The sequence below is a fragment of the Calliphora vicina genome, chromosome 5 (assembly GCF_958450345.1).
Source record: "Calliphora vicina chromosome 5, idCalVici1.1, whole genome shotgun sequence".
In the NCBI taxonomy this organism is placed as follows: Eukaryota; Metazoa; Arthropoda; class Insecta; order Diptera; family Calliphoridae; genus Calliphora; species Calliphora vicina.
Genome location: NC_088784.1, coordinates 42909840 through 42937775, shown reverse-complemented (window position 1 = coordinate 42937775; position 27936 = coordinate 42909840). Strand labels below are relative to the sequence as shown.

The following is a 27936-nucleotide window of genomic DNA, read 5'->3' as shown; positions in this document are numbered from 1 at the left end:
GTACATTTTTTTAATTGTACTTATTAGTGAAAAAATGTTAAGGCAAAATGAATTTTTATTGTGAAAAAAACTCGCGTTAAAAAACATTTTTCTCATATTATGACCCATTGTATTGTAGGTACGACTTACTATGACGTTATAAAGGAAATAGTAATCCAGATATAGATCAAAAATAGGTAAAAAATTGAGGTTTGTCAGCCATTTGTGCGCCGATTTTAAATAGCAACCGAACCGAGTCTGTAGCGCATATATTGATGCTCTATCTATGTATGTATGTTATACGGGAGCTACGGATTCAACGTACAGACGGATATGGTTATATCGACACCGCTATATACATATAACGACTTTGCGACTTTGTGGGGTCGCAAATGAAAAATGTAGAAATTACAAAAGGAATCACAAACTTATGATATATATCGGTCAAAACATATTGTACAAAATTCGAGAAAGTAAAGATTTTAAAAACAACAAATGCACTATGAAATAAAAATACATCCTCAGTATTATTACCAAAGAAATTTAATTTCAATATAAAAACAATTGCCCAATTCACAATCGGTGTCGTAGCGTTGTATCGCTGTATGTCGTAATTTTTTTATTAATTATATTTTGTTTTTGTTTCGAAAAATTTAATTTGAATAATATTTATGACAAACAATTTACAACGCGATTGTGAATTGGCCAAATATAAAAAATAAAAAATCCATACGACAAAATATATTAGATTACACAGGGCAATAAAATCGAAAAAATGTTGGAGGCTTTTTAAACCACTACACAATTTTGATGTATTGTGGTTCCACTAGTATAAAAATTGTAAAATTTTTAAATTTTAAGAATAGATTTTTTTAAAAATTTTTTTTTCTAAAATTGTGAATTTTTTTAAATGTTTCTCCACATTATTTATGATAACTCAAAAAAGGTTAGTCCGATATTATTGAAGTAAACTTAAGAAAGTTAAAATTTACATAACCTTTAATCCGGTTATATATTGCGTTTTAATCGGCTAAGTAGTTTCGGAGTTATAATAACAAATTGAAGCAAAACATATAATTTTTACGTGAAAATGTTTTCAAAATTCAATCAATCGAAAGAAGAACATTAACTACTCAATTTTATTTATATCAAACAAAAAAGTTAAATTTTGTGAAAATGAGCGAATTCACTTAATTGTGAATAAATTCGAAAAGAATTAATCGATTTTTATCTTCGATATCTCATTTTGTTGCCGTTTTCGATTTTTCATGAGTTTTTAAAACACAAAAATTTTATATTTTCACGTAAAAAATATATTTTTTGCTTCAATTTGTTATTATAAATTTGAATTTTTCTACGTTTACTTCAATAATATCGGACTAACCCTTTTTGAGTTATCATAAATTCTGTGGAGAAACATTTAAAAAATTTCTTAATTTTAAAAAAAAAAGAATTAAAAAAAAATATATTCATAGAATTCAAAAAATTTACTATTTTTGTACTTAGGTAACCATGATGCATCAAATCTATATAGTGGTTAGTGAAGCCTTTTTTTGCTGTTGACCTGTGTTATCTATTGTTATCCTTGGAATAGATGAGCATGTCTATAGCTTGATACAACTTGTTAGTCTCTCGATCTCGATTTACCAATTCCTTATTTACCTTTCTATTTACTACTTCCCAAACGTTTTCTGTAGGGTTTGCGCGACGATTTAGTCTCGCAAACTTCAACAGAATTCTTATTAGATGTTTTACTGTTTTATTCAGTTTTTTATTTTTATCATTTTGTGTGTCTTAGTTAAATTTTCCCTACATAAATAGTATAGAAGCAATATTTGTCTAATTTGTTTTGACCGACACTGTATGAATGTAAGTACCATTTAATTCGTTTTGTCACCCATAGATAGACAAAGCCAGCTACAAAAGCCAATAACAAACAACTGGAAACACTTGCTAATATAATGGTCAATTCAATTAAAGCATCTGTTCTAAATTCCAGTACAGCGGCATCATTGTATCCCGACTTCGTAAACAAACGAATAACTAAACTGTACTCGGTATCTGAAACAATAAAGATTACGATTATTATTTAGAACCGTCATTAGACGTGAATAAATTTTGCTTTAAAATTACCTGGCTTGAGAGGACCATTACAATATGCACTAGATGAGCCAATACAATCTTCAGTTCCAATCACAAACTCTATTTCGGTACTTGATGCAGATCTCCTAGAACGTGGGTTCCAGTGTGCCTGAGTGGTTTGGTATTGTGTAATGCAATCTGAATTTTTATCCTCATAAACATTGTTCCATGATTTTGTTGTAGGCCATTCTAAAATTGTATTCATTGCACCATATTTCAGTTGTACTTTATCGCAATCCTTGAAAAGATATTTTTGTAAAGTCGACAATGTTAATATTCGAAAAATATTAATCCTTACCTTTTGTGACAATAATAATGCCACATACATAATTGTTCCCGAGTCGGATTCTAAGATATCAGCAGGGAAACGTACTATGGCCGTTTTAGATGGATTACTATTTTCATAGGCCTCAACACGCGATTTATTTATATCGGCGATCTCCAGTTTAAAAGGAACTGAGAATGGTTTCAAATTATTAAAATGAATACAACAAAACCAATAGGTGAGTTTAAGCCAACTTACTTCCAGCTGGTGCCTCAAATTTATCTTTTACAGCTACACTGAAAATATCAACATCTTTTGTTTTCACAGAAACTGAAACATCGTAACTGTATTCGGGTCTTAAATTTGTCTCATTGAATGTAATAACTCCATCATTTGTAAATTCTGCTTTAAATTCTCTTTGGAAGTGCACGGTATCGTAATCTGTACGACCTCCCGTAAATTCTAACATAAAATATTCAATGATACCATTCGATTTGCAAGGTAAGTACCAGCTTAAAATCACATACGCCTTATAGTCGGAATCTGTTTCGGACGGACCATTTGGCGATGATTTTAAATTTGTTATTGGATCGGAAACTGTTGGATTAGAGAAATAAGTAAATCTATTTCAAAGCTAATTATTTATATGAAATGTTAATCATTCTTACCCCACGGTTTAGTGGTAACTACATTTGGCGCTGTATACTCCCCAATGCCAAACTCATTCTTAGCTGCTACTTGTATACTGTATCTGGTGTAAGGTCTTAAATCATTAAATAATAATTCCAACACCGATGATTCTCGACTAACAGGATCGGATGAATAGCCGGTGCATCTGCTCGGAATACTATATCCTGCCTCCACATATTGAAAATACAAAATATATAAACTAATAATGCCATTTGGATAAACCGGAGGAGTCCATGTGAATGATAGTGAAGAATTTGTTTGGGTTTTAACGCTCAGCTGCTGTGGTTTGTTAGGAACTGTTCAAGTAGTTAGATTATTAGTAACGGTATCAATTTAACTCAATTTTAGGGTTATTCCAAAGCATTTCAGAATAAATTTTCCACTCTTAGCTTCGCAAAGGTTTGTATTTTGTTTAAAATAGTTCTAGATGCTATTCATAAACCTTTGATTTTATCCTTTACAATGATATGACCATTAACGTTAACTAATTTTAAAACTTAATCCTAAATCAAAAATTGGTTAGCACGTCTGATCATTGATATGGTATTTGCGTCCTGGGTTCGATTCCCAGCCGCTGCCAATCAACAACATCAGTTTATAATAATTACACTGTCCAACAAATTGAGACTTTTTGATTGGAACAGAATAGTAACCCTATAATTCTGAAAGAGCATGTTGAGTATATCATTTTTGTAGAATAAACTTATAGTCCAGCTGGTCTGAATTTTTTTTACAGTGTTTAATTTTTTTATGGAAGGGAGCATTATAATAACTGAAAAAATGTTGTAAGTTATTATCTGAGAGAATTGTTATGGTGAGAGTTATATTATGGAATTTTATGGGGATAATTTTTGTGGAAGATCTTAACCCTCTCTGTAGGGGTCAATTTGACCCTTTTTTTGAGGAAATCAAAAAAAGTCCTTTCAAAAAGGACATTTAAGGATTCAAATATTCTACGAAAATTTTTGCAGAAAAATTTTAGTGGGATACCAAAGTTGTAAATAAAGCTCTTTACTCTTAATTAGAAAAATTACACGCCACACATTTTTTAAAAAAATCACAAAAAATCTATTTATGATCCGAATAAGCTGATATTTAAAATATAAATAGTCCTAGAGAAGATCTACAAAAAATATGCATACATATCGCACTCGTTCAAAAATACTGTATTAACTCAAAATTTTTCTGGAACTTCTCGATATTTTTTTATACTATTTTATCAACAAAACAGTAACAACTCAAAGTACTACCAAATTTAAATAAAACAATTTGATTATTTTTAACTTGAATAAAGGCTCAATTCAAAATAATACATTTTTTATGAAAATATACGATGTGTTTCTATTTAAATTTTTGTATTAACTCAAAATATTACCTTTTTGTTGATACAAGGTAGTCACTAATTATCACGAAAATGGTCTCAAATGTGGTTTTCAAGATGAAAGAGTAATCGGAATACGTTGAAATTTTTTCAGTAGTAGATATTGATGTTGTTAGTTGATTTCTTGCAAAAAGTGAATTTTTAAAAATATTGAGTTAATACAGTATTGTTGAACGAGTTCGATATGTAAATTATCAGTCTTAGGTCAAGAGTTATTTAGGTTTATTTTTTTTTTTTTTTAATTTTGTTCGATCTTTTTTTTAGTTTTTTAAAATATCACCAATGTTATGTCGTCCCTATAAAAAGTTACAAGCATTCAAAGTTGGAACATGTAAAATGGCAGTATTTTTTACGTTCACAATTGAGCTTTATTTACAACTTTTGTATCTTTGGTGACCCCCACTGTTTTTTTTAGGGCAAAAATGTTCGTAAAATGTTTGAATACTTAAATGTCCTTTTTGAAAGGACTATTTTTGGATTTTCCCAAAAAAAGGGCCAAATTGACCCCTAAAGAGAGGAGCTAGAGTGTTAAGATCTTCTACAAAAATTATCCTAATAAAATCCCACAATATAACTCTGACCATAAAAATTATCTCAGATATGAACTTACAACATTTTTTTCAGTTAGTATAATGCTCGCTTCGATCAAAAAATTAAAACGTTGACCCACTGTAAAAAAAAAATCAGACCAGCTGGACTATCTACTCAACATACCCTTTCAGAATTATAGGGTCGCTATTCTGTTCCAATCAAAAAGTCTCAATTTGTTGGACAGTGTTATTTATTATTAAGTGTTTCGTAAAACATTTTGTTTTCAATTTCGAAAAGGCTGAATTTAGCCAAAGTAAAATATTTGTAGCTATTTGTCCAAAAATTATATTATTAATACATATGTATGTACTTTTTTTTATATTTTGCTCATAAAAGAATTAAATGTCTTCATGATAAACTAAATCTTTGTATTATTAATTTTAACTCTTTCAGCTACGCTTTTTTGTGTATAAGTTTAAAATCAAAACAATTGAATTTTTACTTTAATCAAGGTTAGTTTATTATAAAAAGTAAGAAAAAATTAATCAAAACATGAAAAAACCACCCCATTCCAAGGTTTTTTGTGGAATGAAGTGGTTAGTTTACCAACCGCCAGGCATTAAAAATAACTATGACAAAAATTTTTGTTTCGTATAAATTTTTTGAAATCAAATATTTTTGACAAAATTTTCTGACCAAACAACCGAAATATCAAAGTAATACTGAATTCGATGAACAATAAACACTCTGTTCTTTTTTATTGAATGCGTGAAAGTCTCTTAAAAAAACTGATTTTTACAATATTTTCAAATTAATATACACACAGAAAAAAGAAATTCATAATTGGAATGAATTTTGTAATAAATATTATTAATCGAACTTGACTTTTTTTCCCAAACTTATTTCATTCAAAATAAGAACATGTTCATAAATATTATAAAATTTTACATGACGGACATTTTTGCTTTTTTTACTTAATTTTTTTAATAAATTGCATTATAATTGTATTATATAATGAATTAGTGCAAAAATATTTGCATAATAGCCATATATTGGCCAATATTTTAAGATAAAAAGGAGAATATCTGAAACTTAAAAATTATCATTAAACATAATAAAACATTTATAAATATAAAAGCATTTCATCCTCTTAAATCAATTTAATATTTTTCGCGCTTTTTATATCATTTTGTAGCTGAAAATCATAAAAAAACTAAAAATTTTCCATGAAAAATTTCAAACATTTTTGAACAACATAAAAATAAAAATGAAATTGAAATTATATTTTTCAAGCCTTCTAGATTTTATTTCAAAACATAAAATATTAAAAAAATCATACTATTTAAGAAATTATTTATAAATGTTATGAATTGAAATCAATGAATTCGAATCATAATATTTATGTTGAAACTTTTTTCTGTGCATATTTATCTAACCAGAGCACCCTGACTGCAAAGTTTTGGAAAAAATCATAAACGATGACTTCAAAAAATATAATTGTTTAGCAAAATGGCAATAGATGCCAATAAACTATGTTTTAAAGACTATAGAAAATGTGGTTAGTAAACTAACCACCCAACCGCAAAGAGATAACAAAATCAGTTGATGTTCAAGAGGATAAAGGAAAATTGGTACATTTTCTTTTAATTGTACTTTTTTAATATATTAAATTAGTTAGCTTATATACATTAAAGTTGGCAATATGCTTTTCAGTAAAGAAATAATCAAGAATATGGGTCTCAATGGTATTATGATATCAAAAAAGGTTAACTAAACCAAACTAAAGAGTAATTTTTCGTTCTTCAAAATGGTACTTTTTGAATTTTCTATAATATTGAACATAGAATCAGGAAATTACTATGATTTCAAACTTGGTGGGGGTTCAAGTGTGGAAAATTGGTACTTTTTCTTCTAATGGTAACTTTTTATTCGATTAAATAATTTTACTTATTGTATAAACATAATAGTTGGCTGATATGCTTTTGAGTAAAGAAAGAATCAAGGACAAAAACTATTAGTTTCGTATGAGCTAGAATCCACATTACAATGAACCAATAAACATGAATCTAGAGACATGTTATCCAGAATTAGTATTAATTCAGAGAGGGAGACTACTATTTCTTTTTTCTAATTGGGGTGGCGAAGCGTGCCGGGTCAGCTAGTACTTCATACTTTTATCGGATATTTGAAAATAACTAAAGGTCTTATTCATAAACAATTTTTAAACTTATCAAAGGTTTATAAATCAAATTTAGTATTAAAAAGAATGAATATTTTTGCATCGATTTGTTTTTAGAGAAATTGGATGAACAAGTTTGTTTTGCATTTCTAAATTATGAATTTTTCTACTGAAAATAGATTAAAAGTTAAAACCGAAGAATAATTATCGGTTTCGAAACTCTAATTTAAATAGTTATAAGTCTAAATACAAATAGTTACAGGTATATTACAGTGTCAAAACTTACAGTAGGATTCAGTCTTTTGCACAAATGTCTTATTAGCAGACCAACCGGCAATATTAAAGAATGAAGTGTTGCACACATATTCGGTAAAAGGTGATAGAGGTCCTATTTCGGCATTAAAAAGAATTACCAATTGACCTTTGACGTATTTCTCTGCAACCTAAGATGAAAATACAAAAGCATAAAGTTAATTAAACATGTGTTTCGTTATTGAAACAATTGTCTTAATGAATGGTCAGATCGTGTAAATATTTGACGATATAAAAACTTTGAGCGAATGTTTATTTGATCTTAGATCACAAACCAAAAATATAGTTGCCCAATTCACAATTGGTGTCGTAGCGTTGTATCGTTGTATGTCGTATTTTTTTATTAATGTTTTGTTTTTGTTTCGAAAAATTTGTTTGAAAAATATTTATGACATACAATTAATTGTGAATTGGGCAAGTATGTTATGAAATTATATTGATATTTAAAATCAGTATGAAAATGTTTATTAATATTAATCTTTATACTTAGTGAAATATTTCATCAATCTTAACAGGTTTAAATTGATATGAGTATCTACTTACCGTAATTGGTGCTGGTGTACGGGCTAAACAAATAATTCGCGCAAATATTGTTGCACATTTGTTATTTACATCTGTTTCACGTGCACTAATTGCAAACCTTTCGGGATAGACACCCATCATTTGGACTTCAGGAGCTGAAGCTACCATGGAGGAAGTTTCTTCTTCAATATGCAAAAGCTCACCATCCATTGACTTTGTAGTTGGAATTATTTGAATTGTATATGTCATGCACGATTTTAGGCCTTCAATGAATATAGATGTATTTGGGGTAGATTTATCAAATTGTGGAATAAAATTGTTCTCATCATCCCATCCGCATAAGCGGTAAACATTCAAACACAAATCTGCATACGCGGGAGGTTCCCATGAAATATTTAAAGTTAAAGGTCGAGAAACGATCGTAACATATTGCACAGCCGACGGTCCTTAAATCGATGAAAATCCAAATTTATACTTCATTTCTTCAACGTTGTACTTAACTATTAAGTTCTACTTACTTCCTTCGAGAGTTTCAAATTTTTCAGAAAACGCTTCACCCAGGGATTCATTTCTAGAGCGAGGAGTAATGGTGTAGTTGTATTTACCACACGGATCTAAATCATCAAATATGGTATATGTATCTTCGGTGTAGGTGTTCTTCGGCGTCGGTAGAAATGCCGGTCTTTGCTGAGGTCCTTTTATTTCAACATGATAATCTTTAACACATTTTCGATGATGAATTGGTGGATTCCAACTTAGTGAAATATAAGAGTTTCCAATATCAGTCGATATAATTGAAACGGCGCTGGGTACTAAAAATAAATAAATATCATATGTGATTTGATGTACAGTGGTGATTTCAAGTGCCACTGTTATAGTAATATCCTACAAACTTAATATCACATTAACAAAACAACATAAACAAATAGAATTCTGAATAGCATTTGAAAGACCACCATTTAATTAGAAAGTTCATAGTTATAGTTGAACCTTTTATACGTCTAGATATATTATTTACTAGGTTCTCAACTTTTGCATTTGGCAAACAAGCTCTTTCATATTAAACTCGTTCTTAGATAATGCTTAGTAAATTTCCAGCAGCGATGTATTTTAACTTCCAAATGTTAAAAATTATTTTCACCGGTGACCATCTGCGATTCCCTTCAATATTAATTATCCAAGGCCACATGCAAAGCAAAATGCATACAAAAATTTTGTTGGCTTTTATAAAGCTATCTATATTATTCTAATTTTTCTAATATTTATAAAAGTTCCGATATGATTTATTGCCCAATCAATAGAGGTTTTTTTTTAGGATTTTATTAAGAATATATACGATAGTAGAAAAAAAAGCAAAAAGACATGACCGTGTTTTTGATTTTATATGTGGAAATATAAGTACTGGAAACGACAAAGTTGTAGACTTTTGTTTATGAATTTTAGAAAGTCCATAAAGTCTGGGAGCCGTTGCTGCTGATTTTCGGAAGTGGGCCTCACATGGGAGCTATGACCAATTATGGACCGATCGTAATAAAATTTGTTGAAATGACTTTTGCATATATGTATATACTTATTTCTGTTAAATTTAATTGTAATACCGATATTTTTAAGAGATTTATGCTAGTTAAAGTGATTTTCAGAAGTGGGCCTTATAAGGGAGCTATGACTTATTATGGACCGATCGGCACAACATTTGGTGGTGCGAGTTCGGCTTATATAAAACTTATTTGTGCTGAAATTGGTGGCTAGGAGAAATAATGAACCGATTGTAATAAAATTGAATAAGCGTCGACCTTTGGGCAATATAAAAGCTTGCACCAAATTTTGTTGTATTATCTTTGAAATTGCGACCTGTAGTTTGATTACAAGTACATATGCTAATCGGGACTGATTTTTGAAAATCCCGGGGTTCGGAATTTGGTAAAGAATCCCGAAATCCCTACCCGGGGAAATCTAAAATCCCGAAAATTATAAGAAAGAAGAGTACATAATTATGTCTTTACAATTGAAGGTAAATTTTTTATTTAGCAATTAATTTTTATTAGACACTATATAAGAAGAAATAACAATAAAGTATGTATATTAGGGTGGGTCAATTGAGATGAGATAAGAAAAAACGTGACAGGCGTATAGCAAAATTGGAATCTACACATAATTCTAAGAAAATTTCCAAAAGAAAGTATGGGTCTAAAATTAAAACCTAGCTCCCGCCAAGAGACATAATGATTTAAGATTTAACTCTGCACAGTGTTTTAAAGACAATTTTATGTATACATAAATGAGACATTACTTGTAAAAATCGGTTTATATTTGCAAAAGTTATTAAACATTTTCAAAAAAAGTTCGAAAAAATTACTTCGTAAATTAAAAATTGTACACAGAAAAAAATTGTAACAGTTATTAAGTAATTAAAAAAATTTGTTTGAAATATGATTTAAATGTTCAATAATTTTTTAATTCAATATGTTATTCTAATACTCATATCAACAATTTCTTTTAGATATTTATTAACAATTTCAGTTATTAAAATTCAATAGGAATATTATATTGAAAGAAACAAAAATAAATGTGTCAAGAAAATAAAAATTAAAGAAAAATATATATGTACATTTTTTTTCATAAGAAATATGTTTTCTTTTATAAATTATAAAGGAATTGGAGTATTCCAGATGGTAAGTAGAATCTGTATCTATAATATAGCAATAGGCAAAAAATGGACATCGATTTTATATAAAAAACTATTTTTCAACAGGATTTCAGTGGACTCTTTCATCATCAAATGCGTCGAGTGTAGAAGGAACTCGTTTAAGAACAATAATGGATGAATCTGTATAACCATTCGTGAAAGGGGATGGTCATATAACTGGTTAAAAAGGTGAGAAAATGGTAAAATATGCGTGCTTTAACTTTATGTATATTTTCAATTTATATGTATGTAATGTAATTTGTATGTATGTAATTCTTATAATAAATTGTAAATTTGCTTATAATAATAAAAAAAAACAATTAAAACCATCAATTTGCATTTTTAATTAATAGAAAAAAGCTATTGCAGATATATATAATTAATTAGTAACAATATAATTATTCAATGTTACAATTCTATTGTTAACATTTTACTGTTGACTATTAACAAATTTATTGTTTAATTTCACAAAATCGTTATTAAAATATATTGTTGAGAGTTAACAATTTTAAGTAACAAAAATATTTTTTGTATCTACAAAATCAGTTGTTGGTGCCCTTTCAATTAAAAAAATAATTGTATTGACGAATGTGGTAATTAATATGAAAATTGATTTGTCGTAATTTTTTTCTGTGTACTAATAATTTTTTTTTATTCATATGCGCTGGGGTAGAAAATAGTAAAAAAAGGTGTCAATGAAAAGTTGAATAACTTTTACAATTTTCATCCGATTTAAATAATTAGAACTATGTTAAGAACTAAATTTCCTTTATACATTGGTATACATTTTTATAAACTTTCATATCAAAATAAGCAATAAAAAGCGACTAAAATCAAAATTTCTTAACTGTGTATTTTGAAGCCTCTCAGCGGGAGCTAGGTTTTGATTTTAGACACATAGTTTCTTGGGGAAATTTTCTTAGAATTTTTCGTAGATTACGTTTTTGCACATCACTTTGCGATATTCGGGCATGTAGAATGTCAAAATGCATGAAAAAGGCACACAAAAATGACAATATCCCCTATTTATTTATGAAAAACGGGATATGGAAAATCCCGAAAACACCGGGATTTAAAATTAAACAATCCCGGGCTTCGGGAGTTAGGAAATCCCGAAAACCCCGGTATTTTCGGGAACGGGATTCCCCGTTTGGCATCTCTAATTACAAGGTTTACATGGATGGACTGACGGACGGACGGTCATCGCTAAATACACTCAGAAGGTGATTCTGAGCAGATTGGTATACTCTGAGGTGGACGTTAGGACAATATTTTTGCACATTACAAACATTAGCAAAAATAACATCAAAATTTTTATTTTAACATTTGTATGGGAGATGGGCGTAATATTGTCACGACCACCTCAATTTTTCCTCCAAAAATGTATCAAATCGTAGGAAAACTGAGTTTCAAAAATCATTGAATTATCTTTACCAGTTTTTAAAATTAGACTTTAGTCCCTCTAGATTACTCAAATCTGGCACTGTGCGGGGGTTCAAGCAAAATTGCTAGGGACACATGATTCTGAATGAATTAAAATTAACCAAATGTAACTTTAGTGTTACCTTTCTTTAGTGGACACAGAATCATGATGGTGAGTGGGAATTCAAAATGTGTGTATTTATGGTCCTTTTTTTATTCTAATAATACATTTCAAATGAGATAGAATTCACTTTACAATGAATCAATTTTATCGGATATTTGAAAATAACTAAATCTTTGTAAAAAAAATTTTGCATTATTGTTTTTAACCCAGATATGCCGACGGCTTGTGCTTGATCATTTTAAAAGTACTTTTATATTATTTTGGAAGCAAATGAGAAATAAAAAACAGTGCAATTAAAGTTTTTTAAAAATTTATTGAAAAAAGTGGTTTTTTAAGTCGTCCTATATATAGGACTTTGGGGTCACAACAAAAAAACTAAAACGCAATAATGAAACATTCATGCATATACCAATCAAGCTACTCTTCATAAATATAAATTCCAAAAAAGTATAGTATTTATTCACTTGTAAATGTACAAAATTATAATTTTAGTACAAACAAGATATGTCCATAATGACTAAATATGGGAATTTTGAAAATATCACAAACTAAAAATTCAATAACTCAAAAATAGTAGCAAAAAATAATGCAATCACACAATCTCCCATGAGGTAGTGTTGAATACTAAGTATGTGAAAAACAAAAAATGGTATTTTGATAAACGTGACGTATCCTGTAAACAAGAACTACATGTAGTACAGTCGGCATATCTAGGTTAAATAAAATTTCGAATTTTTTTAATGAAAATAAATTAAAAGTGAAATCCGAAGAATAATTGTCGATTTCGGTTTCGGTTTTAGGCCTAGAAAAACCGCGGTTTCGGTTAAAACCGAACACGAAACTCTGGCCATAATTGTTATATTGTATTAACTAATAGTTATTTTCAATGAAAATTATTCATAATAGCCCAATTCACAATCTTGTGCAAATGGTCTTGCATCATTAGTTGTGTTCGCGTACTTGATAATTTGTAATAATTTGTACAAATTATCACTGGAAGTTACGGGATTCCGTTCGTTTACTTTTAAAAACTTGTAACGAGAGAGCAAAAGAATGTTAAAAGTGACAGTTCGTAAATAGTAGGGTATTCAATCGGTTAACCGATTAATTTTGGTCGTTTAACTGTTCGAATAATTCCAAATTGCCGATTTTCAAATAACGAATAAACCGATTAATTTGTGTCGGTTAACCGATTAACCGAAATTTATTTTTTTTGCACTTTAACACAATTTTTTTGTTTTTAATTTTCCATTTTAATTCAAATACAAATGTCAAAGTAAAATTACATATTTTTTCGAACATTCAAGAAATATGTTTAGTGAGTATTATAATAACTAATATATTTAATTTACATGTAATTGTCGGATGAGAACATAATAATAGACGAAACTGGAGACACTACTGAAAGTAGTATTTAAAATCTAAAAAGTCCAAAAAGGACTCCAATGGTATAATGGCGGATTTTATATTCTTAGAAAAAACTAAAAAAATAACTGACAAATTGGATATTCTTTATCTTGTCTTACTTTTGATTTCTCGAACATCTACAATCAGCGTGAGAGTTTTTTCCAAATCGAGTTTTATTAAAACTAAAGAAAATTATTTACTTTTTGGTTGAATTGTTATGTTTTGTTTATTTTTTATGTTTTTGTTCTTTTTATTAATAAAATACTTCAATAAGTACACAAAATTCGTGATTTAGTTTCAGTTTAACATTTAAATATAAATTATTCGGTTAATCGAATAATTTAAAATTAACTGATTATTAACCGACTAAATCTAAACCCCGATTAATTATTTGCTCGATTAACCGATTAAACCAGAAACCCGATTAATTGAATACCCTAGTAAATAGGGAACATGATACAAAAAATGTCCAGTAAAAAATATCAATATAAAAAATATGTTTTAAACATATGGTTGCAAATGTAAACAAAACGAAATAGTTGAAAATTAATACAATTTATAAGTTTTGCAAAGAAAAGATGTAAAATAACATAAAACAAACGTTTTAAATTGATTTATGTATAATGAAATACAACTTATTTTTACAAATTGTTGTTCGCGTACTTTTTTAGGTTATTTTTCAGATTGAGAGTAATTTATTTTTACTCTCTAAAATAAAGTTACTGGATATTTTTTACTGGAATTACCGAACATACCTATTGTATATCCATTGAATTTTTACTTTACACTAACAAAATATACACCATTGCATAAATTTACAATACAAATGCACAAGATAGTGTACCGCTAATATATATTTTTTATCGTTGCTTATAACTTTGATTTTCGATTTTTGTTTGTTTTTGCGATGCCTAATAACAGTTATTCTCAAAAATATTATTTTTTTTGTTTCTCATAATGTTTATGTTGCATAAGCATTTTCTGCTTTGCTTCTGATAAAAGGTGCAACTTGGCGGACGATGCGACTGCCAAAACATAGACAATGCAGAACTGCTGGGAAGCTAATGAATTTTTAGACTGCAACTACATACATACCTTGTTCAGGTGATACAAATGTTTGCTCCGATTTGATGGTTTCATTACTGTTTATATAGATTTGAAATCCATAATCCTCGCATCCCTCCAAACCACCGATTACATAATCGTTTGTAGCTGCCTCTGTAAGATTTGCGTGCCACTCGCATTGTGTATCTGAAATCAGAATATAAAAATATGTTGGTCGTGTTACAGTAGTGATGTCTACATTTTTAATATTTGCATTACTATTTTCATCTGGTAAAGGTGTGGTGCCATTACCGCCTTCGCCGGAATCATCCAAGTGATTGTTGATATTGGAAGTGTTTGCCTCGGTCGCATTGCAATCTTTAATAAACCATTTCAAGTAATAATACTTAACACAAGTCGTATGTGTCAACGGTCCCCATGTCACTTTAATTTGAGCATTTTCATAAGGAACGATACTTAGGGTTACATTTCCCGGTTCTGAAAATGATACGTTAATGTATAATCTATATCGACAACAAATGATTACTGGACTTTTGTTTTTTAATTATAGCATGGATCTATCACACAGATATCAACTCACCTTCATATTCGGTCGTGCTTATATTTGTTTGTGTTGAAATCAGCGTACTGTTTACATTATATGTTTTTAATGTAATTGTATATTCCCGACAGGGACTTAATGATTCAAATAGTTGAAAATTTATATCATTCGCTAAAGTGGACTGAAACGTATTACCAGCTGTCACCGCTTCAACTTGGTAATTAAGAACACATGTACGATATTCAGTTGTCCAAGTAATATTTATGGATTCAGTCGCTGTCGCTATATTATCAATCAACACTACCGGTTCTGTCGAAACATAATATTATTATTAAAAAAAAATATGTGTAATACATCGATTGAAATATATTTGTCCATATGAAAAATTTTATTGGTTGTATGACTTAAAAATGCGGGATTTTCAATAGATGGCATATCTTTTGAACGCGGTTTTTATACCCTTCACCTTCATGCAGCAGGATTCATCCAAAAGCAGGGAAATTGGGTACCATACGAATTGAAGCCGAGAGACCGAAATGATGTTTGGACGTTAGAACAGAAAATCATTTTTACACAGAATCATTACTTGAGATGAAAAATGGATCCACTGCAATAACCCGAAGCATAAGATATCGTATGCGTAAAGCCCGCCTAACCAGTCGAATCAACACCAAAGCTCTATTTGGTGGGATCAAAAGGTTCCTATCTATTATGCGGGGCAGAAATCTGACCAAACCATTACAGGGATTTGTTTGAAGTGATCAATTAAAGTAAAACTCCCTGAATATGCGGTCAGATATGAAACCGTAATATTCCATGGTACAATGCCTGTTAAAAAGTATTTAGAAGGAAGTGGTTGAGACGTTTTTCCTCACCCACTTTATAGTCCAGATCGTTCCTCGTCTGATTAATATTTGTTTCGATCGATGCAGAACGCACTCTCTGGGATACGCTTCACTTTGGAACAGAATATCCGATATTGGCTTGAGTATCCGATATTGACTTGAGTTTTAGCTATATTTTTCTGTTTTATTTCCAATAAAATCATAATTTTTCTTGGAACGCATATATTCGAATTCGAATATTCAGTTAAAGAACATTGTAGAAATAGAGCTTTCTAGATGGTAATGCAGTGTTATAAATAGTGGCAGATGTTGCAGTGGTTAGTGAGTTTATCAGAGACGCTTTTCGAATAAACATCAACTGAGTGCCTTAAAGTGTGTTGTGTTTTTCAAGTAAATTCGTGTACATTATAAATTGTGTCTGTATTTCTGAGAATTTATAAACGTGTATAAAAAACATTGAGTGGCTACTTAATTCTGTGGTTGTTGTACATTTTGAATAAATAAAGAGTTGTTACAATTTTTAAACTACTAAACGGCTTTTATTTGCAATCAAAAGTATCCGGTTTATTTAAAAGAAATAAACTAACGTTTTGAAAAGGTTAAAACGTAACACTATCTATGTTTTTGTGGACAAGTAGTTTTCAATCCATGTTGGATATTCAATTCGAAATAATTTTCGTATATCCAATAAATACCTTCGTATTCAGTTTTTTCGTCCCTTGTTATTTCAATCATTTGTTGATTTTCTTCATTTAATTGTTTTATTGTTAGCACAGCCAGATACGTGGAACATGGATCAAGACCTAAACTAGAATAATTAAAAGTGATGATTAAGAATAACAATTAAACATATCCCCACTTTCTTAATATCTGTTATAGTCTTTCGTAACGATATACTTCCAAAGAATATGATTTTTATATTAGAACTGTCAGTATTTTGTTACGATAAACAATAACCAGAGATGTAGAATATGGAGTATAAACAATTATTTCTGGGAGCATTCCACAATTTGTATGGTGAAAATGTTTATTTCTTTTAAATTAATTTCAAATATTTAAAAATTTACTTGATTTGAAAAGTGGATCGTTAATATTATCTTTAATATTCGTACTAGTTCGCATGTTATCGGACATTCAGTCTGGTAAACAACATGTTTCAAACCTACTCAATATGGGTATTAAATGAATTCTTACCAAATATGATTATCATTTCCAACGGTTTCAACATTTTTTATATTTCTGCATGTTACATTTTGTAATTCATATTTTTCTTTGTCAACTACAGCAAACGTCAAACTATTTGGGGTCTTTTCCACTTGTATTTCGATATCATCTAAAAAATGAGAAAGAAAAAATTGTTAAAAGCATTTTCTAAAAGAAATAAAACTAAAATTTTATGATTATTAAATACTCATGTTCTTACAAATTACTGACTGTATATGTTTATAATATATAGAATAACCCTTTGACGAACACGGGGACATCGGTGTTCCAACACAAAAATATTGAATAACTAAATAACGAAAAAAACAAGTAAGTATATTCGGCTGTGCCGAATCTTATATACCCTTCACCAAATTATACTTCAAAATAAAAATTTTAAATATTTTTAGGTAAACAAAATTTTTTTTTTTCCAAAGTTGTTTTTTTAATTTTTTGGAAAAAAAAAATTCTAATTGTTATTTTAAATTTTTTTAAATTTTTTTTTTGTGAAAAAAAAATTCGGTTTCAAATTTTTTTTTTCCGATTTTGACCCATTGTATGTTTTTATATATTACTATGGTCTTATATACGTCGTTGCAAATGTCTTCGAAATATCTATCATTAGATATCCATATTGTCTATGTTAATGTCATAGTAATCCAGATATAGGTAAAAAATAGGTAAAAAATCGAGGTTGTCCTGGTTTTTTCCTCATATCTCAGCCATTTGTGGACCTATTTTGCTGATTTTAAATAGCAAACTTCTCGAACGCATGTCTGACAAAATTATTGAAGATTTGGATCCCGAAGATATCTGGGGTCTTCAGAAAATTGATTTCAACAGACAGACAGACAGACGGACATGGCTTAATCGACTCCGCTATCAATAAGCATCCAGAAGAATCCAGGTAAAATTGCTAAAAAAAATGTTTTTGTTCTCCTAAGCAGTTTGGTATTGAAAATCAGAAAATTCGATTCAGTGGAATAGAGTTATGAACCAAAATGTGAGACAACTTAAAAAAAAACTTGAAAATTTTAAAATAGTTTTTTTTTTGTGCAAATATATTGTTGACTAGCTGACCCGGTGCGCTTCGCCACCCCAATTAGAAGAAAGAAATAGTACTATCAAGTCTCACTTTGTGAATCTAATTGTAAATGTCTAATTTCATATTTCTGGGTCCATTATTATAGAAAATGCAAAATGTGTTCCTAATTTTAAATTTTTAGGTTTATTATTATAAAATATTCAAAAAGTACCATTGCAATAAGGAAATATTACCATTGATTATCACTTTTAAATTCGCATTCTCTAAACCATAACCCGTCAAGTTTGAATTTTAGATTTGTATATCATTTCCTATATTATCAACTAATTTTGTTTCTATAATACTTAAGATTTAATAAATTATCACAAACCCGAAACCGATCGGTTTTTAATTTTTTAAAACCGAAACCGAGGTTTTGAAATTCTTCGATTTTTTGGAAACTCTAGGTCCATTATTATAGGAAATTCAAAAAAGTACCATTAGAATATATAAAAAGTACCAAAAATCCCCCACTTGTGGTTTCCCACTCACTCGGGTCCATATAAGCTTAATTTCATATCTTTAGGTTCATTGGTGTAGAAATGACAAAAAGTACCATTCGAATAAAGAAAAAGTACCAAAAAGTCTCCCCTAGAATTCTAACTCACTTAGGACCATGTATGCTTAATTTCATGTTTTTAAGTCCATTGCTATACAAAATTAAAAAAAGTACCATTAGAATAAACAAAAGGTACCATGAGGTATCCGCTTGAATTTTCAATCACTTAGGACCATATACGCTTAATTTCATATTTCTAGGTCCATTATATTATAGAAAATTCAAAAAGTACCATTAGAATATAGAAAAAGTACCAAAAAGAACCAAAAAGCACCCACTTGTAGTTTCCCACTCACTCGGTTTCATATAAGCTTTATTTCATGTTTCTAGGTTCATTGGTGAAGAAATTACAAAAAGTACCAATCGAATAAAGAAAAAGTACTACAAAGTCTCCCCATAGAATTCTCACTTACTTAGGACCATATATGCTTAATTTCATGTTTCTAAGTTCATTGTTATAGAAAATTCAAAAAAGTACTATTAGAATAAACAAAAAGTACCAAAAAGTCTCCCCCTAGAATTCTCACTATCTTAGGACCATATATATGGGGGATTTCATGTCAAGTGAACCAACTTTTGAAATCGAGGTCTTCCGATCGGGATGAAATTTGCACCAAGGTTAGCTCTATTGGATAGTAACTCAGACACAATTTTTCAACAACATCGGTCGAGAACTCTCTGAGTTATAGGGGGTAAAATTTTGACAATTTGGTCAAACAGGGGTTTTTTCTTATCCATGTAACTTATTACCTATTGTTCTTAGCAAAATGTGTTCCAAATAGTATAGATAGCTATTTCTTCGATCTTTCGAAAAAAAATATTTAAAAAAAAAAATAAAAAATTTTTAATATTTTTTTTCCGAAATCAAAAACTTTTTTGACTTTTTTTTAAAATACGCTATTTTTTTTTATTTTTTTTTTTTTCTTAAAATCAAGTTTAGATATTTTCCTTGAACACCTACTTGGTCGCTTAGTGGGATGCGAGTGGGATATCTATCAAAATAAATATTTTGTAACTCAAAACATAAAATTTTTGACTTTTTTTGCAAAATCAAAAACTTTGTTGACTTTTTTTTTCAAAATGGACCCTTTTTTAATCTTTTTTTTTAGGTCAAACAAAAGCTTAGATATTATCCTTGAAGACCCTTTTGGTCGCTTAGTGGGATGCGAGTGGGATATCTATCAAAATAAATATTTTTTAACTCAAGACTTACAATTTTTGACTTTTTTTTTTGCAAATACGATTTTTTTTCCAAATGGGCCCTTTTTTTAAAATTTGTTTTGTAGTCAAAAGAAAGCTTAGGTCCATTCCTTTAAGATATTTTTAGTCCCTTAGTGGGATGCGAGTAGGATATCTATCAAAATAAATATTTTGTAACGCAAGACATACAATTTTTTAATTTTTTTTTGCAAAATCAAAATTTTTTTCCAATATGGGCCCTTTTTTAATTTTTTTTTTTTGCTCAAAAGAAAGCCTAGGTCCATTCCTTTAAGATATTTTTAGTCCCTTAGTGGGATGCGAGTGGGATATCTATCAAAATAAATGTTTTAACACAAAAATTGTATGTCTTGAGTTACAAAACATTTATTTTGATATATATCCCACTCGCATCCCACTAAGCGATCAAAACCATCTTAAAGGAATAGGCCTAAGCTTTCTTTATAGCAAAAAAAAAAATTACAAAAAGGGCCCATTTTAAAAAAAAGTCAAAAAAGTTTTTGATTTTGCCAAAAAATCAAAAATTGTATATCTTGAGTTACAAAATATTTATTTTGATAGATATCCCACTCGTATCCCACTAAGGGACCTAAAATATCTTAAAGGAATGGACCTAAGCTTTCTTTTGACTAAAAAAAAATTTTTAAAAAAGGGCCCATTTTGAAAAAAAATTCGAATTTGCAAAAAAAAAGTCAATAATTGAATGTCTTGAGTTACAACATTTTTATTTTAATAGATACCCTACTCACATCTTCCTAAGTGACAAAATAGGTCTTAAAGGAAAAGACCTAAGCTTTCTTTTGAGCAAAAAAAAATTTTAAAAAAAAGTCCCATATTGGAAAAAAATTTCGATTTTGCAAAAAAAAATTAAAAAATTGTATGTCTTGCGTTACAAAATATTTATTTTGATAGATATCCCACTCGCATCCCACTAAGGGACTAAAAATATCTTAAAGGAATGGACCTAGGCTTTCTTTTGAGCAAAAAAAAAAAATTAAAAAAGGGCCCATATTGGAAAAAAATTTTGATTTTGCAAAAAAAAATTAAAAAATTGTATGTCTTGCGTTACAAAATATTTATTTTGATAGATATCCTACTCGCATCCCACTAAGGGACTAAAAATATCTTAAAGGAATGGACCTAAGCTTTCTTTTGACTACAAAAAAAATTTTAAAAAAAGGGCCCATTTGGAAAAAAAATCGTATTTGCAAAAAAAAAAGTCAAAAATTGTAAGTCTTGAGTTAAAAAATATTTATTTTGATAGATATCCCACTCGCATCCCACTAAGCGACCAAAAGGGTCTTCAAGGATAATATCTAAGCTTTTGTTTGACCTAAAAAAAAAGATTAAAAAAGGGTCCATTTTGAAAAAAAAAAGTCAACAAAGTTTTTGATTTTGCAAAAAAAGTCAAAAATTTTATGTTTTGAGTTACAAAATATTTATTTTGATAGATATCCCACTCGCATCCCACTAAGCGACCAAGTAGGTGTTCAAGGAAAATATCTAAACTTTATTTTAAGAAAAAAAAAAAATAAAAAAAAATAGCGTATTTTAAAAAAAAGTCAAAAAAGTTTTTGATTTCGGAAAAAAAATATTAAAAATTTTTTATTTTTTTTTTTAAATATTTTTTTTCGAAAGATCGAAGAAATAGCTATCTATACTATTTGGAACACATTTTGCTAAGAACAATAGGTAATAAGTTACATGGATAAGAAAAAACCCCTGTTTGACCAAATTGTCAAAATTTTACCCCCTATAACTCAGAGAGTTCTCGACCGATGTTGTTGAAAAATTGTGTCTGAGTTACTATCCAATAGAGCTAACCTTGGTGCAAATTTCATCCCGATCGGTAGACATCGATTTCAAAAGTTGGTTCACTTGACATGAAATCCCCCATATGCTTAACTTCATATTTCTATGTCCATTATTACAGAAAATTCAAAAAGTACCATTCGAATATAGAAAAAGTACCAAAAAGCAGTCACTTGTAGATTCCCACTCACTCCGGTCTTAATTTCATGTTTTTAGGTTCATTGGTGAAGAAATTACAAAAAGTACCATTCGAATAAAGAAAAAGTACCAAAAAGTCTCTCCCTAGAATTCTCACTCACTTAGGACCATATATGCTTAATTTCATGTCTCTAAGTCCATTGTTAAAGAAAATTCAAAAAAGTACCATTAGAATATAGAAAAGGGACCAAAAAGCCCACACTTGTGGTTTCCCACTCACTCGGTTCCATATAAGCTTTATTTCATATTTCTAGGTTCATTGGTGAAAAAATTACAAAAAGTACCAATAGAATAAAGAAAAAGTACCAAAAAGTCTCCCCCTAGAATTATCACTTACTTAGGACCATATATGCTTAATTTCATGTTTCTAAGTCCATAGTTATAGAAAATTCAAAAAGTACCATTAGAATAAAGAAAAAGTACCAAAAAGTCTCCCCCTAGAATTCTCACTCACTTATGACCATATATGCTTAATTTCATGTTTCTAAGTCCATTATTATAGAAATTTCAAAAAGTACCATTAGATGAACAAAAAAGTACCTATAGTACAGTTCACACATTTTGGTACCTAAATATTATCCCATATTCCTAACACTAACTTCGCTCAAATACATATCAGCTAACTTTAATGTCGATAACTGAAATAATATAAAATTTTAAAAAAGTACCATTAGGAGAAAAGTACCGATTTCCCTTTTCTTACTTGAAGACCCTTCAAGTTTGAAATTTAAAAATATTCCATTTTGCCAAAATTGTTTAAGCTACAGGCATGTATCAAAATATTAAAATCTGTGTTAATGTGCCCAAGAATAAATATGTTTTAAAAAAAGTACCAAACTGTTTACCCGGATTTGGCCCAATATACACCTTGGTACTCGAGTTCCAAATAAGACCCTGTTAGTTAATTTTTGTATGAATCCAGGAACCAACGTTAAAAAAAATATCAAAATTGGCTTAATAATATCAAATATAATGTATTTTCCCGATTTTATCCCCTTTTTGGTACCTTTTTTATCCCCATTGAGGTGGTACAATTTCATTCAAATAAATTTCTGTAACGTGGTGGGAGCTCATAATAAAATATTCGTATGTCTATGTCAAATTATAGAAAAACATATTTTATGAAAAAGTACCAAAAATTAACACAATTTTTATCCCTTAAAGGTTCGAATTTCCAAAAAGTACCAAACTTATATTTTTTATTTTTTGTTAATTAAAGAATACGATTTAAAATTTGATTCTACGTTTATTGGTTTAAAAGATACATAGGGTGCAAAAAAAGTACCAAAATACAGTTTTTACCCGTTTTCTCCCCTAAAAGTTTCAAATTTCCAAAAAGTACGAAACACCTGTCAGCTTATTTTTTAAATGGAGTAACATGCTATTTTAAGTTTTTTTGTATCTTTATTAGTTTTGAAGATATAAGGTTACCGAATTTACCCGTTTTTACCCTTTTTTACCCCCTAAACGTTCGAATTTCCAAAAATCCCTTCTTATCGGATCGTTTTGGGGAGGGAGGAACCCACAGTTAAAATTTAGCTAAATAGCTTCAGCCGTTTGGGCTGTGCGATGATGAATCAGTCAGTCAGTCAGTCAGTAACGTTACTCTTTTATATATATACAGTGAGCCTCAAAAGTGAGTATACACCAAAAATGATTTGATGTTTTTCAAGATAATGAAAATCCTGAAATGTATCTATCGATTAAAATTTAAAAGTGTCGGTTTGTTGGAGAATGGGTTGAATAATAAATTCGGTTGAAAAAAAAAAGATTTAAGTCGGACTATAATGATTTTCGTGATCTTAAAAAAATAAAAAAATTCGCTGGTGTTTACTCACTTATGAGGCTGTGTGTAGATAATACCATCAAATTGTACACACTTTATTTTTATGTTAAAAGGACTAACTCTGGTAAAAATTATAAGAATCGGTTCATGATTTCTCCTAGCCCCCATACAAATGTCTTCCCGAAATATGGTTCTATGGTCTGTAAATGCCTACAAAATTGCAGTATCCACACAAAAAAATAATCACAATACCTAATTTTTTGTGGATCGGCCCCCATATAAAGTTCATTTCCGAAAATCACTTAAATAAGCATAAATGTCTTATAAATATCGCTATTAAGTTTAAAGTCATCATAAATAGTCCCCATATATACCAAAAATGCTATACCTAATTCTAAGAAGATCGGCCAATAATTGTTTATAGCTCCCATATCCGAAAAAAATATCAATATCAAAACAAAGTTTTACACAAATCTCTAATTTATATTTAGAAATACTACTGGATTTTGTGAATATCGGTACATATTTAACCATAGCTCCCATATAAGGTCCACTCCCGAAAATCATTAAAATCCTCATAAATTTCTAACAAATATATGTAGTTATCAGGTTGAAATTCGAAACAAATTTGTTCAATATATACAAAAATCGATGTACCAAATTTTACGATGATAGGTCCAATAATTGGTTATAGCTCCCATATAAGTCCCACAACCCAATATTTTTAAATTTGTCTAAATATATTTGTGTACCCTTTTTTATACTCTGTTTCTTCACTTGAGTTTAAAAAGGAAAAATGTTGATCCAAACCTATTATTAAGTATATAAATTGTTAAATTTCATACGTTCTAATAGGAATTTCAATTGTAAATTAGATACAATTTTTTGTATATTTGAATTAAAATATCTTCTGCGTAAACTAGTCTTACTAACAATTGTTATATTATTTCAGTTGTTATACCATCATATTTACTTGTTTTGTATCCATTTCACTTGTTTTGTATCCATTCACAAAAAAAAAAGTGTGAAATACAGTACATTTGCATACTGATTTGGGTGTTGTGAATAAAACAGTACAATTGAAAAAAATCAGTACATGTACTGTTAAAAACAGTACGTCTGGTCCAATAAAATTCTAATAAATGTATATCTGAAATTATTTTTGTACATTACACTTTTGTTTAGTGTATGTATAATTATCTGTGCTATGAAATAAAATTGCAGTTTTTAATTTTAAATTTAAATACTGACATAATTATATGTGTTCATTAAAAAAATTTTATTTTATTTACTTTTTTTAAATATCAACAATTTTTGGAAAATTAAAGAATTTTTATGGGGTACGTGTGACTGTATATAGATTGCAGAAATTATACGGAATATAAAATTACAGATTATACAAGTTTAATTTTTTAACACGCACTTTCTTATTAGTTAAATTAGCCTTACCTGTAGTATTCTCATTGCTGGTGTTTTGGGCATAGATGCTGATGTTAAACATAAAAAGTATACAAATTATTATACAATACTCCAGATATAGAAATGGTGGTTTCCAATGTTTTTTAAAAAATAATTTGTTCGCCATAATATCCTTCACATGGTAAAACTACAATAAAACAAATACAACAAATAGTTTCTTAATTGTTTATAATTTTCTAGATTTATATGTAGTATTCTTAAGATTATTTGAAAATCGTGTTAGATATTTTGATAACACAGGTCAACAGTAGGGTATTCAATCGATTAACCGTTAATCGGTTAACCGATTAATTTTGGTCGGTTAACTGTTCGAATAATTCAAAATTGACGATTTTCAAATAACAAATAAACAGATTAATTTGTGTTTTTTTTGCACTTCAACATATTTTTTGTAATTCAAATACAAATGTCAAAGTAAAATTATAGGTAGGCCTCCATTTACGCGGTTTGTTGGGCCCAAAAAAATAGCGTGTAAATCAAATTCGCGTAAAACGAGGTTCTAATTTAGAACGAAATGCTTTTGTGGGGCCAACAACATCAGTAACATAACAAAAAAGAAATTGGGACCTAAAAATCGCGTTAAATAGAAAACACATATCGTCACCTTAAATGAAAGCGGACGTTACTGCACAACAATTCAAAATCGAGATTTTGATTGATTGAACATTTGCGAAGAATACTCTATTATTGATTTTATAACGTATCCTGTAAAAACAATAAAAATGTAGTTACGTCCGTTTGCATTTAAGGCGACGATATATGTATACTTTAAGTAAACTTATTTTATTTGTACTTTTAATAACTTACTTAAAACAAATGTAAAGTAAAAAAAATTATTTCTTATCGAAAATTAAGGAACAAATATCAATTAAAAAAACAAAATATTCTAATACATAAAAAAGATCAAAACATAACAAAAAATCCATAAAAATTAACGAAGTTTTCCAAAAAAATCTTTTATTTGCTTGTGTTTTTTCGATTCTTGTTGTTTGTAGCCGTGTTATATAAAAATCGTGTAAAAAAAGTCGCGTATTTGAAAAAATGGTTGCTAATTTGAGTTCGCGTTATATCGAATTCGCGTAAATAAAGTACCGCGTAAATGGAGGCTTACCTGTATATATTTCTCGAACATCCAAGAAACATGTTTAGTGAGTATAACAACAAGGGGCCAATCCCTATCCCGAAAATCCCGGGATTTTTAGGGATTTCCCGATTTTTTCACAAATCCCGGGATTTTTCGGGATTGATAAATTCTTATACGCAAGTTTATTAATAAATTCGCGTTGAATTTGAACGATGAATCAAAATTTTTTGGAAATAAATATGGCATTTCTAAATAAATAGGACGTGGGCGTAGCCAATGAGTCATAGAGAATTATACATAGAGACGAGACACTCCGATTTGTCAAACAAAAATACAACAAATCATATGTCGGATACAACAACAAAATACATTGACTAGCATGTATTTTGTTGTTGCCAGAGATAGGTTTTTGACAACAGACTTAGATTTTTGACAATTACGTCTCGTCTCTATGTTACCCTATGCAATGAGTATTCAAGTTTAAATTATTAAAGTGGGTCCTACAAATGCTCCAGGGGCGACGCTATGGGGGCTCAAAGTAGAGTACCTTCGACATGTAAAATTTATAAACACGTGCCATTTTTTTTGTTTCAAAGAATTTTATATTTTTGGAAAGCACGATTGGTCTCATAGTAATGGTAATGTGTGCTTTCCTAAAAATCCTTTTACTATGAACATATCATATGTACTCAATACAAAAGTTATAAAATTTTCAAGTTCAGAATACGAGTATAAATATGAAATATCGGCGGCATGAAATAACCCCACACGAAATAATCCCCCAAAAATAAAATGAAATAACCCCCAAAAATTAGTACAGAGAGAAACAACAACGATTTTTTGGGTGTTATTTCATATTTTGGGGTATTATTTAATTTTTTTAATTGGGGGATTATTTCATATGAAATAATACCCCAAAAAAACAATGTGAAATAAGTCCCCAATATAAATTTTGGGGGATAATTTCATTTTTTAATTTATAAAGAAAACGAAAAATCTGTAAATTATGTGCCGATATATTAACCATTCACCATTCACAAAAAAAATTGTGATATCAGTTGAAGTGATAATTTCGCAGAGTTAAGATCGTGATATTTTCGCAGTGCAAAGAAAGTTGTAAAGAATAAAAATTAATTTTGAAATTGGAACTGGGTTCAGAATGACTTTTTTTAGTTCAGAATGTCAAAAAGTTGGTATTCAATAGTACAAGTAAATACAGGAATAAAACTTGCAAGGCAAGAGTAAGTGAGCTAACAGCTGGTAACTGCTTACTTGCAATTATATTGAGCACAACCACAAGAACGAAGAAGAATTGTATTAGGATTTAAAGGTTCTTAATATAATTAAGAACGAATGCGAAGATCTTGCAGGAATATTATGAGGCGATACCTCTGCAATTTGCTTAAAAATCGCGCGATTTTT

General features: G+C 29.2%; 1 protein-coding gene across 3 annotated transcripts in view; it reads right to left on the bottom strand.

The window, feature by feature from the left end:
- The window catches only part of Ptp52F (Protein tyrosine phosphatase 52F), a 65521-nt gene that overhangs the window by 2261 nt on the left and 35324 nt on the right, over positions 1-27936 (bottom strand). For 2 of the 3 annotated variants that reach the window (XM_065510859.1, XM_065510860.1), the window contains exons 2-15: positions 25401-25557; positions 17286-17424; positions 16787-16899; positions 15286-15555; positions 14964-15182; positions 14736-14891; positions 8520-8813; positions 8023-8447; positions 7454-7610; positions 3055-3372; positions 2645-2983; positions 2420-2577; positions 2113-2359; positions 1857-2040 (exon numbers count right to left, since the gene is read on the bottom strand). In XM_065510859.1, coding sequence (XP_065366931.1) covers positions 1857-2040; positions 2113-2359; positions 2420-2577; positions 2645-2983; positions 3055-3372; positions 7454-7610; positions 8023-8447; positions 8520-8813; positions 14736-14891; positions 14964-15182; positions 15286-15555; positions 16787-16899; positions 17286-17424; positions 25401-25536 — 3155 coding nt within the window. In that variant the 5' untranslated portion in view covers positions 25537-25557. Of the gene's footprint in view, positions 1-1856; positions 2041-2112; positions 2360-2419; positions 2578-2644; positions 2984-3054; positions 3373-7453; positions 7611-8022; positions 8448-8519; positions 8814-14735; positions 14892-14963; positions 15183-15285; positions 15556-16786; positions 16900-17285; positions 17425-25400; positions 25558-27936 lie in introns of those variants that run through there. The other variant, XM_065510861.1, reaches the window with a different exon arrangement.